This window comes from Strix uralensis, chromosome 5 (assembly GCF_047716275.1).
Source record: "Strix uralensis isolate ZFMK-TIS-50842 chromosome 5, bStrUra1, whole genome shotgun sequence".
NCBI classification, from domain to species: Eukaryota; Metazoa; Chordata; class Aves; order Strigiformes; family Strigidae; genus Strix; species Strix uralensis.
Genome location: NC_133976.1, coordinates 78589981 through 78607931, shown reverse-complemented (window position 1 = coordinate 78607931; position 17951 = coordinate 78589981). Strand labels below are relative to the sequence as shown.

At 38.2% G+C, this 17951-nt stretch overlaps 1 protein-coding gene across 2 annotated transcripts; it reads left to right on the top strand.

Moving 5' to 3' along the window:
• The first annotated feature begins 8 nt into the window (after positions 1–8).
• WASHC3 (WASH complex subunit 3) lies at positions 9–17703 on the top strand. Of its 2 annotated transcripts, none has more exons than XM_074871858.1 (7): positions 9–179; positions 1836–1934; positions 4234–4299; positions 5694–5822; positions 7401–7508; positions 11497–11561; positions 15949–17703. In XM_074871858.1, exons 1-7 carry the CDS (start codon positions 129–131, stop codon positions 16031–16033), a joined length of 603 nt encoding a protein of 200 aa, XP_074727959.1. In that variant the 5' UTR covers positions 9–128; the 3' UTR covers positions 16034–17703. The 2 variants fall into 2 exon arrangements, with proteins under 2 accessions (XP_074727959.1, XP_074727958.1); XM_074871857.1 differs by having other exon boundaries at positions 7398–7508.
• Positions 17704–17951: the final 248 nt, after the last annotated feature.

Sequence of the window (17951 nt, the reverse complement as noted above, 5' to 3'; positions counted from 1 at the left end):
ATTTTGTTTCCGGGCCGGGGTCAGGAGGCCGCGTACGGAGCGCGAGGGGCTTCCGGGGTGCGGCGGGAGGCGGCCGGCGGGTGCGGGGCTGCTCTCCGACCCGCGGCCTCGGCCCCGGCCCCGCCGGGATGGACGAGGACGGGCTGCCCATTGTGGGCTCCGGCATTGACCTCACCAAGGTACGGGCCGCGCTCGCCCGGGGGTCCGGAGCTGTCTCGCTTCCTCCCCCGGCGGCGGCTGCGCTGGCCCTGGTGCTGGGCGAGCCCCGCCTGCCCCCCCCGCACGCCGCTGCCCGGCCTGACCCGGCCCGGCCCGGCCGTCGGGCTCGCCCCTGAGCCCGGCCGCGGCCCCGCCGGACCCCCCGGGCACTCTGGGCCAGCCGGGGCGGTCCGCGGGCGAGGTGAGCCGCTTCTGGGGCGGTGCGCGGGGGTGCCGAGGGGTGCCGACAGCACCCGCTGCCTTCGTGCCAGCGGCCCAGTTCCCGCAGCGGGGGCTCGTCTGAGGCTGCGGCTCCAGGAGCGCGGTATCGGCCTTTGCCAGAGGCATTTTGCTACAAGTTCTGTGATTGTGTTGTATTTACAGGCTAAACCATTTCAGTCTTAGAACCGTGAGGCAAATCCCGTGCAAAGCTGCTTATTCATGTCTTTTGATGATACAAAATCATTATTTTAGGTTTGTTTCTCAAATACAGAGCGTAAAGATGGGACAGTTCCAATTGCCCCAAGGATCCTTCCACTCTCAGTGCTATCCCATAAATTTCTGGTGAGGTCGTAAGCACTGTTTGACAGTTTTGGAACTACAGAATTGAACTTTAGCAAACCCTGCATACAGGTGCACAGACTGAAAACTTGAGATCTTAGCAACAAAAGTCTCCCAAAAAATCAGGACGCCTTAAGACTGGCAAAGTGTAGTGAATGGATACGCTGACAAATGGAAGACCAAAGAAGAGGTGAAGACCAGACAGTTGCTATATTCACAAACTGTTGTTCAGTGCAGCTGAAGCTTGACTGCAAATATTTTTCCTTGTAAATCCTCCACTTTAACCAATTACAATTCCATAGAGTAATTTCCTGTGTAAAGTTTAAGACTTAAACTATTGTCCAAGGTAATTAACCCTGAAGCACTATCATTTTATACATAAACATTTCTGTGAATGTGCCTGATTCCTGTCTTGTATAACAGTTTAAATAAAACTGCCAACTGTCTGCTACATTACAAGCACCAGACTTTTTTTGACAAACTTAACTTTCTACCTTCTAGTCTGAAAAGCCTGTGTGCATTGGATCCGCTTTGGAGGAGCGACACTAAAGTGTAATTTTAGGATAGTGTGGGTTTGCAAATAAGAAAAAGTATAGGCAGCCACTAAGGATAGACTGCAATTTCCCTACTTTATTTTTGATTATGGTGTTGGTTGTAACTGAGTATTTGTATGGATGACCAAGTTTGCTTTTCCTTCTTAAGTTTCAGAAGGAAAGATTCTGATACACTCTCTATTTTTTGAAAATTTTAACACTGATTTCAGGAATGTTCACAATTTTGTCTAAAAGTGTTTTCTTAAATAAGATACCAGTCCTTCATTTGTGTGGATCTTGTTGCCTTTTCTGTGTATCCTGCAACTTTTCAACTGTCATGTTAGTAGATTTTTAGTGAAAAAGGACTTGTATATGTATATATATTTAAAAACTGTATATATATGCATTCATAGCAAGCATACTTAAGGCAGATTTCTAAACAAATTTCTTCTAAAACATTGGCATTTTTAAACAGGTTTTTGAATCCAAATGTGAGAATTGACATCTATGTATAATCTAATTTTCTTATATTATTTAATGCAGGTTCCTGCTATTCAGCAGAAGAGAACTGTAGCATTTCTAAACCAGTTTGTCGTTCATACAGTGCAGTTTCTCAACCACTTTTCTACTGTTTGTGAAGAGGTATGTTTATTATTTTCCTAGCTGTCAATTAAAACAATCCTAGAAGTGAGAACCATTCACTTCAGTATTTTTGATGCAGTAATACTGGTAGCTTAAACAAAAAAATGTAGATTGCTTTCTGTTCAAGGTTTCTCTTGAGTAAGCACTTAAGACAGATTTTTTTTCCCTGAGATATCCACATAAACTGCTGATTATACCACACTTAATCCTGTTTCCTTAAACTTTTGCATTTGGCACAGTCTTTGAACTTTTTCATACACGGAATTTGTTCTGAGCAGCTCCATCTGTGGATATCATCTTGTTTTGGAAGAAGGATGCCATATTCCTTTAGTGCTGAATCCATTTTGACAGTCAGGATTCCTCTCATCTGTGTCCTAGGATATTGCAACAAAACTTGCTTTCACATTTTACCACCTTTAATTTAAAAGGGTGATAAACTAAGCTCTGAATGTAAATAATTTTGATGCGGAAAAAAAGACATTTTTGGCAAGTGATTAGTATGGAACATGAAGCAGTTAATTTTAGTGTCTAGTAAAAAAGAGAAAAATAAAAATATTTAGTGTTAACAAGTTTTTATGATGGCTTTAGTGTCAATGGAAATATACCAGACTGACAGGACTAGAGTTGTTCACTGAACAGGACAAGAGTGCTTCCTCCCTTGTAGAAAGCATGTTTTCTGATGTGGCTTTGAGCTTAACCTTTCTGTCATTAGTGGGTTTTTTTGTAACTGTTCACTAGTTTATTCAACAAAGACTACTATATAGCCCTAGCCAGCAGGGCTTGGGCAGCAGTCAAATCCAATTAGACTAAGCCATGTAATCTGAGAAATTCTGTTATTTGTTAGTAAAGTTTAGAGCCAGACCCATGACAAGTATAAAATTTGGCTACCACATCAACATATGGAGCTTCAGAGGAAAAAAAAAGTATTTTTTTTCTAGATTTTTAAACTTATTGTAACTTGATACATGGGACGGTGTAACTGTCTGGTGATGCTTTTGTCGGTTGTCCAAAACTCAGTTATCACATGATCTGAATATTACCTCTTACATAGGCAGTATGGAAATCAAAACACATATATTTAAAGCCATCTTGAGCATGCAGCAACTCTGTGAAATCTAGTTAATAAAACAGTTATTAGTTAACCTAAATGAGTTGTTACCCAAGAGACTTAATCGTTGCTTTATAAACTCCTTGAAGAGTTTTTTGTATTTGTGAAGTACGGAAGTGTTTTTAATGTGGAAGGTCCCAGTCTAAATCAACAGAAGCCAAGAAATTAAAAATTAGGGCTGACACCATCCTTAACTAAATTTCTTGGCTCTTGTCTAGTCAAACTGACCTGTAAAGTTATATAACTGTCTTTTGCACATCTTTCACCCCCTTTCCCAACTACATGTAGGGCACATAGTTCCTTTCAATAGGAACTAACTCCTCTTCATGAACAAAGAACCATCTGTAAACAAGTCAATGCACTATCCAGAAAGACTAACTCTTGTCAGTCTCTTTTTACTTTTTCTAGCATATTGGCAGAACTGCCATTTTCTTAGGGTGTTAAAGTTCTGCTTCAGAGCCAGGCAGAATCTTGCCAGTGTGCCAGAAAGCTGTCAGAGTGGTACATATCTGCCAGCCAGAGTGCTAGCCAACTTCACTTGGACAGGTCTGGTGGAGTATGGTAGTGATTAGTTAAAAGAGTGACAGTTCTTACAGAGTAATTTAGAAAAACTTAAGTTGCATTTAAAAAAAAAAAAAGTGTCAAAATTTGATTGAGGTGCACCTGGAGCATATAAAGCTGCTTAGTTCTGGTTCACTGTGCATTTTGACTATATAGGACTTTCAGTTACCTGCTGTAGTCTTTATCAGATTTCTTTACTTTGTATTTGCTCAGTTACATACGCACACATCACATCTTCTCATCTTCCACATTTGGAAAAAGCTTTGAAGAAAGATGTTTTGGTGGTTGCGAGAGTATGATATGTCTACCATTATTCTCCAGTTGCCCAAAGTAACACCCTGTTTACTTTAGCTTTCTTTTGTACATAGTCTGTCTTCATTTCTGTCAGTTGTTGTTTGAGAAAACTAATTGCCTAGTAAAATTGTTTAAAATGTGAACCACTGTAGCTACTGTACTAAAAAGAGGTGTGATTGCTTCATTTATTTCATAATGTTATCATCTCATTTACACTGTACTCTGCCTTCAGCAGGTAGAAGACAAAAGCGGTTTTGTTTAGCTAGATGTGAACTGTTTTATATGTCCAAGTGGCCTAGGGGAGTGTTTTCACGTCCCAATTGTTTTCTATTCTAGAAATTGTCAGCGCTCTCTCTCCGTATCCAACAAATTGAAACAACGCTCAATATTTTGGATGCAAAGGTTTGTATGTGTACAGACTTTGTCTTCTAACAGTGACAGCCTCCTAGATTACATGAACTAGCTTCCTTTTCATAGTCTGAATTGAGCAAATAAGTTTTCATAATGATTTGAAGGAGCTAATACAAAATGCTCACATGGTAGATTCTCTCTTTCCATGCCTTGCCCCTTATATTCTGTAACATTTGAACATGTAGTTGATACAAAAGAGAGAAACCAACAGCACATAGTGGAAATGTTGGGTTTGTCTCTGTTAAGCATATTGAACAGGAAAGGAGCACTTTGATCTTGAAAGGGAACTGAACTGTATGACAGCTTACTTTTATTGATTTTATTGCAATATTTGGTTTTAAGAAAATCGAAGTTTTCCAATATTAAAATATGCAACTTCTGTTGCAGGGTTGCAGTACGAAATTGCATTTGCTTTGCAAACTCTAATAAGAAATTTTTGTCTCCTTTGTAAAGCAAAAGTATCTTTGTGTTACCGGACTGTAAGGATTTCAACTGGCATAAATAACTAGATAGATGGCTTGTAAATTTTTTGATATTGAAAGGTGACCTGAATTGGATCTAAGCTAACACAAATGTGTCTGATCTATCTTCTTTAGCTAAAATGATGAAAGGATGTAATCTGTAGTCATGTATTATCATTTAATTTGCTAAAAGAAAAAAAACCAACCAACCCCAAAACCAAAAAAACACCCACTGTGAAGTTTTAACCAGTCTTTTTTTCAATAATGATGGAAGCAATTTCAGTTGGCTTTTCTGGGAGCAGGGGTAGGACATTTTGAAACTGTTCATTAAGACCTTTGTGAAAAAACTACAGTAGTAGTACAAACAGTGCATACTAACTCTTACTTATTTCAAAATATTTAGGATCAGTACTGATAGTTTTTTTTCAGAATTCTTCATAATCATGTTAAATAGAATTTCCTTCAAATAGAAATGCAGCGTATCCACTCTAAGCATTTCCATAAAAAAGAGAGAAAGATGTAGAAAATTGCAAAATCTGTAACCAGTCACCCATCTGTTAGGTAATAGAGCTGTTCTTTTACTGTAGAGGAAGTAGCAGAGAAGATGGCACAGCTCTTGTGTGGTTGGTAAGTGCAGTAGCAAAACGCTGGGAAGTTGTTGAAGCCTTTCCTGCACTGCAACTCTGTGTTAACAATGAAAGCTCCAATGAAGTGTTTTGAGGTTTTTGTTGTAGAAGCCACCCAGATAGAAAAATCTATTTTTTTCCCCCAATCCAAATACCAAAACTAGTGGTAAAAAGTTACAATTTTACTAATGTGAAACCTACCTGGGGATTATGTGGTAAGCAGTATATTGCAGATTTTATTGTACACGTAGACTTATGATATGCTCTTTGTTTATTTTATGATGTTTTGTACATTCAGTTATCCTCTATTCCTGGCCTAGAAGATGTCAAATTTGAAGTGTCCAGTGCAAATATGAATAGTGTTACAAATGGTCCTGTGGCACAAGCTACTACGGATCAACAGACAGCTGTATCACCTCAATCTGGGGTAAGTAATGAAGTATAACTAATACACTGAAGGAATATACCTCTCCATGTCAAGTTTCTAGTCTCATTTGAAACAGAGGGAAGAAGCAAGTCTATTGGAAGAGAACAATCAACTGTAAAGATCTAAAACTACGTTTTTCACTAATGAAACTGTTTCAACAAGTGACTTAAAAAAGGGTATCTATACCCTTTCTTGAATATGTGGTTTAAATAATTAGAACTAACTCAAATCTAATAATAAATTCCTCCTTTCTCTTCTTCAATCACACTAAAATATGAACATGAATTACATCAAGGGACTGGGAAGGTCATGAATGAAAATAACCGTTCGTATCTCATAATTCCAACTATTTTCTCCTTCCTTTAGAATGTGAGCTTTCAGCTCAGATGGCGGTTTCCAGGATATTTTATTTTAAAGAGGTTATTACAGTGAATGTTTTCTATATATTATCACCTATGTACACAAGATTCCAGCTTATTATAGGTGATCAACATTAAGATCCTATCCCTGGAATTAATTTTTTGTTGGTTTTTTTGTGCATATATGTGTGTTTGGTTGGGTTTTTAACCCAGACTTAAATCCCATGATCACCACTTCACTAAGTGAGGCTTTCTGACTCGTGTAGACGGATTTCTATGCCCAGTTTCCTATAATAGTTTATTTTCTTGGAATCTCCATTTCCAGTCTCTGCTCATTCTCTTATTTGATGAATTTGCTGTGGAGCAGCAGTAGCTAGAGTACTCTGCTGCTTTTCCCTGCCTGTTAAAGATTGAGTTCTAATTTCCAGCCAGTAACATGGGAGACAGAATGGACAGTTAGCATTGCGTGTTTCAGTCACGTTAGAGAATGACTACCAGTTAGTTCGTTTTCTTTAAAATGTTCCTTCTCTCAGATATTAAAGTAGGGACAGATATTCATGAAAGGAGGTTTCCAATGCTACTTTCAAATGGCTAGTTTAATAGCAAATACCCAGTTTTCTGTTGTCCTTTAAACCGTACTGTAGCTTCTTGTCATTTTTCATTTTTTTAAATTAATTACTCTCAACGATTCTTTGATTTTATTATATTATCCATTAGGTTAATGGTTTATACTAAAAACTATAGTTTAAAAGTTATACGATCTGTATGAAACATTTGTCTGGGAATGAAATAAATATTTTGAGGAAAAAATGCATTGGAGCACTAGAGGATATGTATAGATATAATCCTTAAAAAAATATTTTTTATAAAGTGAGCATTTAAATTTAGTTCTGTTTTATTCACTAAATACAACAAACTTAACAGGGCTATTATAAGCTTTTTTTTTTCCACATATTGTGCAATAACTTAAAATTGTGGCTGAAAGTAGAATCACCCTTGTAACAGTGAATAACGAAAGAGTTGGGTTTTGTGTATTCATACATCTTGGAAATCTCTAACACTTTCAATGTAGATCAGAAAAATCTTAATGAAGAGTTGCACTTTACCCTTAAACTACAAATTTTATGGATTGAAATAATGTGTTATTGTGTATATGTGTTAATGTGCTTCTGGTGTGCTTACGTAACCATTAAAACGTTACCTTCTTTTTATACAGCAGAACAATATATGTGAAGAAGGGTTACAGAAAATGGAGGTAGTAACAGAAAATGTCAGAACTGTGGCCAAGGATCCAAGATATGCCAGATATCTCAAAATGGTACAAGTGGTAAGTCAGTTTTCTTATCATTCTTTGGGTACACCATTATTTTTAGGTGGAAAGTCACACACAGCTGTAAGTGAACATTAAATGTCTGAAGATGTTAATCTTTAAGGTAGGGTAACATCAATATTTCTAGCGCATCTTCTCCAATAAATGAGTTGATGTAATATATTCCCTTAGATAGCTTCAGGCAAGATCTTTCTACAAACTTCTGCCAATATATTTGTGAACTGAAGGTATGAAGATGTGTAAATGCAGAGTGATATTAGCTGGAGTCACAGAACATGGCACCGGAAGTGTAGTTACTCTGGCAGAATTGGTGTCATTCCATACACACAGACATTATTACAGTTTGGTTTGGCTGTAGGGTTCAAAATACAGCTTTGCTAGTATAGTCCAGAGCAGAAGTATTTGATATTTGTGTAGGGCTGAAAACAGAGATACAAGAATTGCTTCACTACTTGGTTCCACTTCAGTTTCCTGTTATTGATGATGCAGGTTTTGTTTACCTCTTTATCTTTGGGCTGTTCCACAGATAAATAGGAAATAAATTAATGTAATCTCAATATTACATATGTGAAAACTAATGAAAGAGTGAAAAGGTGAATGGGATGCTCTTGGTGACATTTTTTAAGAGCTCATTTTGTTCATGTCCACAAAATTAAAAATGAGATTGGAAACAAAGAAAAAAAATGGTATTTTCAAGCTGTCAGTAGAAATTTTCCTCTAAAATATATGCTACAGTTCTGGAAACTATGACTAATGTCATAGTATTGGTAAAATGTTGCTTATGTTAAAACTAACTTCGTGGTTTCACTCCCTCTTCAGAGCAATTATTACAATTGGTGTGCTTGGTACTTTGGATGATGTTCCTGACCTTATTTTTCATTTGAATCACAAATTGGCCCTTTATGGGTAGCTTATTACAAACCATTTGGAAAACCTAGCAGTGGGGTAGTAGTAGAGAGTAGAATGCTTTGTTAGTGTATTGATTTAATGCCAGACTTCAAAGTGGATGTGAAAGTGCTGGACAGTCTAATTACTTTGACTTTTTTTTGGTGACTGCTAGAGGAGTGAGATCTCACTTTCCACATTTATCCTTTGTACTGGCAGTTCCTGGTGACTCCTCTGCCAGTTGTAAACAGTGTGGTAGGAAAGTCAAACTAGCATACTACAAATTAATGTGTGTTTCTGTGTTTGCCAAACTTGTCTTCTCGTCCAGTCAAGTATTTCAGTCAGTGTCATTTATTTGTCGACATTAAGTTTCTAGCTGAAGATTTGTTTGAACTGATCATTTACTTATTGCTCACAATATTTGTAGTATTTAAGAATTAGCACCATGAAGAGAGATTTCTGTTACGCTAAAGATAGCTGTTCTGTGAAATAGTAACAACCTTATTTCAATGGAGTGCAGTCAAGCATACTAAATTCATATTTTTTAAAATATACAACAGTAATACTCAAGCAAACCTTACAAAAGCAGTATCATATTTGCTACAGTAATTGTTAAGAACACTTCTATTGTCAGTGTGAGAGGAGCAGTCTACGATTTGAGATAAACTTCATGTTTAAAGTACAGATACTCCTACCTGATTCTAAACACCAAACATGACTTCATAGATGCCAAGATACTGACTGGCCTGTTATAGCTTGATCGTTGCTTTAAAGGACTGAAATAAAAAGCAAACACGGAGAGTACACTGATCTTCAGGAATTGCCAGCACTGATGGTATGTCACCTCTTTCTGCACTATGGAGAACTGAAATCTAATTTGCAACAAGATTGCTACTTGCTCTGTGGCTTTTCCAGGACCAGCACACTTCCTGAGCTGCAGCACCAGACTGGGAGTAGCGCTGGGGTACACTGTGTTGAATGTGTAGTCATTTGGATTATTTCAAATCTTAACTGGGCAGAGACAAATGCAATGGAAATTTAGTGTTGGCTCCTATGTTGGAAAAGTACACCTGTGCCATTTCAGTGGGCCTGTATGCTCAGTGTAGTTACTGTTTAGATTTAAAATAGTTGTCTGTTTTGTTTTAGTAAGATTTAGGGTCACAGCAGTATTAGGCTATGATTTTCCAGATTAAAACTTATGAAAGTATGAAAGATAAAGTAGTTGTAATGCCCTAAATGTATTATAAAAAGATACAGGTACAATCTTACTTGTTTTCCTTCAGGCAAAAAGTGCACTGTTAAAGGCTATTTTGATTAAATCAGATTATTTTTCTAAATCTATGATATATATGAGCCTACTGAGAGGTTTTTTTCTTACATGTTTTAATGATACCATTTCTGAATAAAACACGTTCCAAGTGTGAACGTAAAAACGTAACAGTTTCCAATCCATTCTTAGAAGTGCATATACTAAGCTTCCTTTCATTGAAAGCAAATACGAATTCTGCTTTTCCTGACCTGACCCAGTCTTATTTTCCCTTGGTTTGAATTGATGCATAAACACTTCATCAGTGACTTCTGAGCTGGGGAAAGAAACCCGAAGAGCAGTCAAGTGAGGGAAAAAACTTTAGATAGTATGAGGCGGTGTATAGACACACAATCCCTGCTGTCCAAATCCATACTAGAATAAGTGAGTATTTTAAACTTTCATGAAATACTCAAATGCTTTCCCCTTTGTAATGTACATTAGTTGTGAATTACTGAGGAGTTCTTTATTACAAACTAATACCTTGCAACTATTTTGAGTCATGTTTTTGCCACTATGCCTAATAGGTTGCTAAAACTATGTACCTGTCTGTGTGTTATTCCAGAATCTTCATGCACAAGTCTTGATTGTGATTCTTACTGTGAAACTGCACAAAGAAAACACAGTAAGGCAGCTAGCTTAGCTCTCACTTTGCCAGGTTAGCTACTGAACTGTCACTAGTACCACATGCTCCTCTGGAACATTAGTCATGGCAGCCCTTTATTTTATCACTATTTTACTTACTTTGGACAAAACATCTTTCTCCTGTGCCAAAAGAATCCTACACTACTTTTCATTTAGGTTGTGAGGCCTTTCCTGAGTTGTATAGACCACCAGTAGCTTTGTCCCTTGGAAATCAGAAATGGTATCCTCTTGGGTTTTTTTGTTTGTTTTTTTTTATTCTCCCTCCTATCTTGGCATGCAGTGGTCCAGGTGGTATTTCTGATCAGTTTGTAACAGGGGATGGCAAAGCAACAAGTTGACTTTGAGCAACTCTAGTGGAAACATAGGAGCAGTTTGTTGGAATGTATCTCATAAGACGACGTGGGTCAAAGTGTTCTTGGGTATGCGATCCAAGATGGGGGGATGTTTAGGTGTTGCTGAGTAAAACAAAGTGCAGAAGCTGTGGAAGGACTTGCAGTGAAAGGATGGAATTTTTTTAACACATACATAGTTGGCTAAAATCTGTCCCCAAGTCATACAAGATTCAAGCCTGACTGTACAAGCACTTGTATTCGGAGGAATCACTTTTAAATTGTGCTTCTGTTCTCATGTCCTGTTTGCCTTTTTCTGCATGCTTTTTACAGCCTTTTCCAACTTTTAGCACTGCCTTAAGGTGTCCTTCTGGAGCGGTAGCAGATGCACTTTCCTGGTTTTCCTCCCTCTTTCGCAATACCTTCAGGATGTCCGAGTCTTCATCTTTCTAGCACAACTGTTCTTTGCTGTCTTTGTGATACTTTGTGCTTTCTTCACGTTCTCATCCATACACATAACTTTGGCTTCCTGGTTTTGTCTGCATGAATTGCAAATATATCTGTCCATTCTTGATTCTCTCCCTGCAACTTTCTCTAGATGTTTTGCCATAAATATAAGAAGGATTAAAAGGGCCTTTGATCTCAGTCATTTCTCACTTCCAAGTTCCTACTGATGACAGCTGAGATAATCATTCCATGCTCTTGTTCAACAAGTGACGTGCATAAATTTGTATGAAAGTGTAGCCTAAAAGAACCTGTGGAATTCAGTTCACCTGTTTGTGTCCAGTAGTTTCATATTATTCTTCCTCCTCCTACACAGGGTGTTCCTGTAATGGCAATACGAAACAAAATGATTTTTGAAGGGCTAAATCCAGATCTTCTCGAGTAAGTAATTTCTAACTTTCAGTAGGGCTGGAACGCAACCATGTGTTTGAAAAACTTGGGAAAAAAGTGTGTTTTAAAAAGCTTGTTTATAGTATTGTGAATCTAAATTTATCAGCATTAAAACAGGTTTTGAAATCTTCAGTGAAAGGTGTTTTTAGCATCTTATAGGTCTGAAGAGGGCCATCAGTAACAAAGGAGGAGGGATGCAATCTCAAGTATGACTTGTCTTTTCAATATTGTCTAGTCCAAGGCAAGGCCAAGGAAGTACAGAGACTGGAATATAAATGGGTAGATACTGTCCCCTCCCAAACAGAAAGTTGCAGGACTTTACCATTCAGACTTGAGAGGAAATGGAAGGACATCTTCCAAGCTGAGCAGAGGTGGTGCAGTTCAAGGAAAAGGCTATAGCAATGAGAAGGTAACATTTGGCACTGTGCATTTAGCAATGAGTGTGGTGGACTGACCATGGCTGGGCACCAGGTACCCACCAAAACTGCTCTATCACTCCACCTCCTCACCTGGGCAGGGGAGAGAAAATATAACAAAAAGCTCATGGGTTGAGATAGGGACAGGGAGGGATCATTCAGCAATTATTGTCATGGGCAAAACAGACTTGACTTGGGGAAATTAGTTTATTACCAATCAAAAACCAGAGTAATGAGATATAAAACCAAATCTTAAAACATCTTCCCCCCACCCCTCCCTTCTTCCTAGGTTTAACTTTACTCCTGATTTTCTTTACCTCCTCCCCCCAGCGGTGCAGGGAGATGGGGAATGGAGGCTGCAGTCAGTTCATCACACGTTGTTTCTGCTGCTCCTTCATCCTCAGAAGGACTCCTCACACTCTTCCCCTCCTCCATTGTGGGTCCCCCATGGGTTGCAGTCCTTCAGGAACAGACGTTGCCAGTGTGGGTCCCCCCTGGGATCACAAGTCCCACCAGCAAACCTGCTCCAGCGTGGGCTCCTCTCTCCACGGGTCCACAGGTCCTGCCAGGAGCCTGCTCCAGCATGGGCTTCCCACAGGGTCACAGCCTCCTTCGGGCATCCACCTGCTCTGGTGGGGTCCTCCCCAGGCTGCAGGTGGGCGTCTGCTCCACTGTTATCCTTCATGGGTGCAGAGCACAGCTGCCTCACCATGGTCTTCACCATAGGCTGCAGGGGAATCTCTGCTCCGGTGCCTGAAGCACCTCCTCCTGCTCCTTCTTCACTGACCTGGGTGTCTGCAGAGTTGTTTCTCTCACATATTCTCACTCCTCTCTTGGCTGCAGTTGCTGTTGTGCAGCAACTTTTTCCCCTTCTTAAATGTGTTATCGCAGAGGCACTACCACTGTTGCTGATGGGCTCGGCCTTGGTCAGTTGTAGGTTTGTCTTGAATCCAGATGGCACTGGCTCTGGCGCACACTGGGGAACCTTCTAGCAGCTTCTCACAGAAGCACCCCTGTAGCCCCCTGGCTACCAAAACCTTGACATGCAGGCCCAGTACAGATGAAGAATCAAATAATACGTCTGTAGCCATTTTCACTGTACGGTTTAGAGTATGAGGTTTTTCCCAGATATTTTCTTTCAACACTTCAATAACAGTGTCATCATTGTAATGTAATAAGAACAAACTCCATTTTATTTTGCCGGATGCATGAGGGACAATACAGTTGTTCCCAGATTCCCTCAGTAGATGGAGTGTACAACTTCAACACTGACAGTGTAAATTGAAGTCAGCAGTTCATGTTCATTGAGCTAACCTGATGTGAAGACTACTAAGAATAGATACTCATTTTCAAAGCTACTTGTCTGGCCATAAGCATGAATTTTAGGCTTATTTTATATTTGGCATGTAATTTAGTTTTACTGTACTATTTCACACAATTTGTTAAACTGATGAAAATATTAACTTTTACTCTTACATTATAGCAAAAAACTGAAACACTTTTGCATCCTCTTCAGAAACTGTCAATATATTAGAAAGTCCTTTTCTCCTTTCCAGTGAAGTCTTTTTACATTTTGGAAAGGCCTATTCTGAAACTAGCAACTTGTTTAATAAAATAAATAATAATATAGGGAAACTGAAGTATCATATGTTGAGTCACTTTATCTTCCAGCTACTTCCTGGTTTCTAAATACACATAAAGAAGTTATTTCTTGTTTGATATTTTTACTGACCAAATGAGAAATAAGAAAAAGAACACAAGTAAGAACCTGTGCAAGTCTGAGACAGGGTACCAAACATGGTTTTACTATATGTGTGTTAAATGCATCGTATTTTTCACTCTGCACTTCTGGTCCATACTTTTCTGTAAATGCTGCTATTTCTTTATGTTTGGATGGATTTTTGTAGTAGATAAAAATAATAGGTTAAAATTTCAAGGTTGTTTTTTTTTTTTTTAAAGTACCTGCTTTTGGATTGTCTGTTTTGGGTTAAGACAGAAATGTTATTACTGTAGATTGGGGCCCACAGAAGATGTTTGGGGTTTGGTTTCAAAGTCCATCTTCAAAGATTCTGTGCAACAGTAATGCTCAGGCAGATTTTCTTTAAAATGTTACTGATTTGAAAACTGTAGCAAATCTACATGGTTAAAGAAAGCTAATTATTTGGCAAGGTGCATAATGCATAATATTTCAAGGAGTCAGGTGTGACCTTTCTTTTAATTTTCTTACTTTCTTGTCTCAATATCACAGACTTTTTTTTATAGGTATCTTGCCATTCGCACTACATTTCTTGGGTCTTCAGGTTCCTTGGATCTCTCACTCAGTGCCAGTGACAATTAGGAACATGTACATATCATTGTATGCTCAGTTGCTTACTGCAGACTCTCCCAGCTGCTTGCCAGTGGCTGAGCGTGGTTTTTTTGTGGCTGCAGAGATGCTAATTCTAATAATATGGAGTTTTTTATACTCTCTTCCTTCAGCTGTTTTACTTCTGTTATCACTCCTTTCTCAATTCTATACAGAGTTTGAAAACTGCCTATTTTATTAAGCTCCCAATTTACCTATTTTTAACTTTTGTGTCTATTCTTCCTCTCTCATCTCTCTACAATTCCAGGAGAGTTTGTCCTGCTCTCATGAACTGAAGGAATTAATTGCCATCTTCCTCTCCTTAATAGAGGAGAGTTTTTGCACTGGTCTCTCCAGATCACATGTCTTTGCACAGCTCTTCTGTTTTGTCATTACCATGGCAACAAGGAATAATATTGTGAAGTGGTATTTGCATGAGAAAGCAAACGCTTTCTCCTTAACTTATTTTAGAGGTGTGCAGGGGGGAAGGAGAAGGGCCTCCTACGGTTCTTTAAGGCGCTTCTCATTTTTGCACCCAAAATGTTTAGAAACACTTTAAAAGGAACCGCAGGGATTTCCAACAGAGAAATTATGTTAAACAGAACTAAAGTTGGAAAATAAATTCTGTGGCATGTCACACAGGGGTAGCCCCAAGATAAATACCAATGGGACAAATAATACAATTATCGACTTAGTTTCAGATGTAGTATTTTATCAAAGAGAGCAGTTAACTATCATATAGAAAGCTAGTTGCTGTGAAGATCATTCTCCTCCTCCCCCAAGTATAATTGCATGTATATTTTCTACCTTGGTTTCAGAACTTACCAGGCTCAGTCTTGCTTGTATTGTCAAACTCATTACATACTTAGGAGGGAGACTCCAGGGAGAGCCAGCATCTTCAGTCAGTAGTGTTAGTTAGTCTTCAGATGGCTTGCTTCTCTCCCCTTCATTGCCAGTAGATTCCCTGAGCAAATGTTTTAACACAATGCTAAGATCCATCTTAAATATTCCCTTCAAAACTAAATGCAAGAGGTCTGATCATTTATAGTCAATAAAAATCCCATGGCTGCTCTTGCATGTCGAATTTAACCCAATGTCCTAGCCAAATTCCACTCTGAGTAATTCTTTTTTACTTCTCTAAATTATCCCTGCAGTTTTAGTTGGATACAATATTGTTCATTTCCTGTCTTATTTTTTTCATGTACTATTTACACTGCTTAATGGTGTACAGCATGTTCCTTTCAGCCCTAGAACCTCTGAAGAGTGAAAAAAAATTGAATTAATCAGTATTGCCTGCTTTCAACTCTTTCTACAAGTGTTTGCCACTTCTTAGTGATCTGTCATTATTTCCAATAATCTCAAAGGTGTGCATTCAAACTGATGTCTACACTTTTGATGTCCAGTGAGTTACAGTTTCTAGTGTTTATCTTTCAGTTGTAAGTGAAGCAATACTAATAAAGTGTGAGTTTGTAAACCGTCAACAGTTAATGTGTTAAAAGTTGTGGAAATAAAGTGCATGCAATTGTACTGAAAGGACATCAGCATTACATTGCTAAGTTGCTTGTGTTCTCAGCCACCTTCTAGGATTTACAACACAGAACGTTTTTGTTGCCTGCAGGACCCCAGATGCCCCTGTGCCTGCCTGGGGAGATGACGGGAAGGCAGAAGACAGTTCTGATAGTGAATCTTCATTTAGTGACTAAAGAGACTGATTTTGGCCTTTGGAAACCTCTGTTAAGTGCTAATGTGTTTGGAGCTTTAGCAGACAATGGTTTTGCGTGGGTCACATGGATGATGTGTTTTATCTGACAGCATTTTGAAGAACTAAGATCCTCCATGTTCTCTCCAAGAAAGTGTGAAGGCAGTGTGTTTCAGCCTGAAACTTTCCACCGTGAAAATTAATCAGGAGATCCTTGCAATTTTTATGCTGCATCGTTTCAGATTCCTCTCTGATTCTTCTGAAATTACTTTGTAAAACTCCAAAAATTCTACACTTTAAACCTCCAGGTCTCTAAGACTGCATTCTGGTCATTATTGGATTTTCTGTGTAACACATTTAATCTAAGTTGCCTTCTTTTTGCCCCATAACTTATAGGTAAAGTGACTTTTCAAAATGAAATTGTTCCATTGATGAACTGTATTTTTTTTCTAATATACTGTATGGTGAAGTGACGCAACAAGAATTACAAAGAAGTCAGCTATCTTACGGTGATTGCAAATCAGTGGTACTCTGTTTTGAGAGAAACTACAAGTGAAAAGTATATTAAAAACCAAGAATCTTTTTTCAAAGTATATACTGCTGTTTGATGTCACTTTAGAATCTGTGCAAAGCTGTTAAATTCCTGCTCTGTAGAAGAGTTGATGTATCAAATTCAGGCTACAGTGGTGCAGAAACCTACAAACGTTGCAAGATTGGTTTGAAAATGGCACTGTGAAAGAAGCAAGTGACTATGAGATTATTAATGGAATAGCAGATTCTCACTATCACGTGGGTCAGTAGAAACCACTTTCTGACTGCTGTTGGGCTTATTCAGAAGGAGCTGTGGCTGAGCAGTTTGCATAGGATAAGAAATCACCTCCAAGTTGGTGCCTTTGCAAAAGAAGCCAAAATTCTGTTTGTATAATGATAAAACTACCTTGCTACCTCTTGAGGTATGCATTGGGGAACAATATAAAGAAATCCACTTGGAGCCTAACTGGCGCTGAAGACTTTTCTCCAAATTACTTCAGTCTACTCCGTGAGTCAAAAATGACATTTCTTTAAAGAATCTTCTTTAATATAATTTGTTCCACATGACCTTCTTCACAATCTATTTGTATTCCCTAGATTATTGTGATTATACCAGAATGTTGTGGGCCAGGCAATCATTCACTTTCTGGTATTTCACATTCTTCCTGAGACCAAGAAAAGACTAAAACTGAAGCTCATAAGTATATACATTTGTTAGCTTTTATGACCAAGTCACTATCTTCTCTCTTAGTTATTTATGCCACTTCAGTAGGTTAGCTGCTTTTTTTTTCTGTAACTTAAGCATGGCTCCCATTTGAGTCTAGCAGACATATTTAAGCTCTTCATAACCTGTAAATCAGATTCATGCCTGAATCCCTACAAAAGAATATATGCACTAGAGAATGTCTAGAGATGGCATTTCAATGATGATTTAGTTATTATTGAACACTTAAACAAAAATATTCAGTGTTAACTCTTGGTAAAACTCAGCAAATATTAACATTAGCAATAAGTATTTCAAAAGTAAATGTTATAATGTTATTTCAGAAAGCATATATTAAAACACTGATGACTTTTTAAAATCTATATGTGAAAACTCATTGAAGCAATCTGTATAATTAAAGCTATGCTTTGTAAACCAAAGTTGCAGTTCTATTTTATTCTCATATGTTGTTTTAAGCAAGTTAATGAAAATTCTTCTGAAGTCTCTGCAGTTCATATTTTGAAAATAGGGGTTTGGAGTTTAACCTAAGCCATGTTAGTGCTCTGACTAGAGGACAGCTGAGCATCCCATAGCCACTATTCTAACAAGAAAATTTAAGGAAGACTGAAATTAATGAGGGCTGTATGTTTGATACTCTTCAACTGATACTAACCTATGTAAGGAAGTG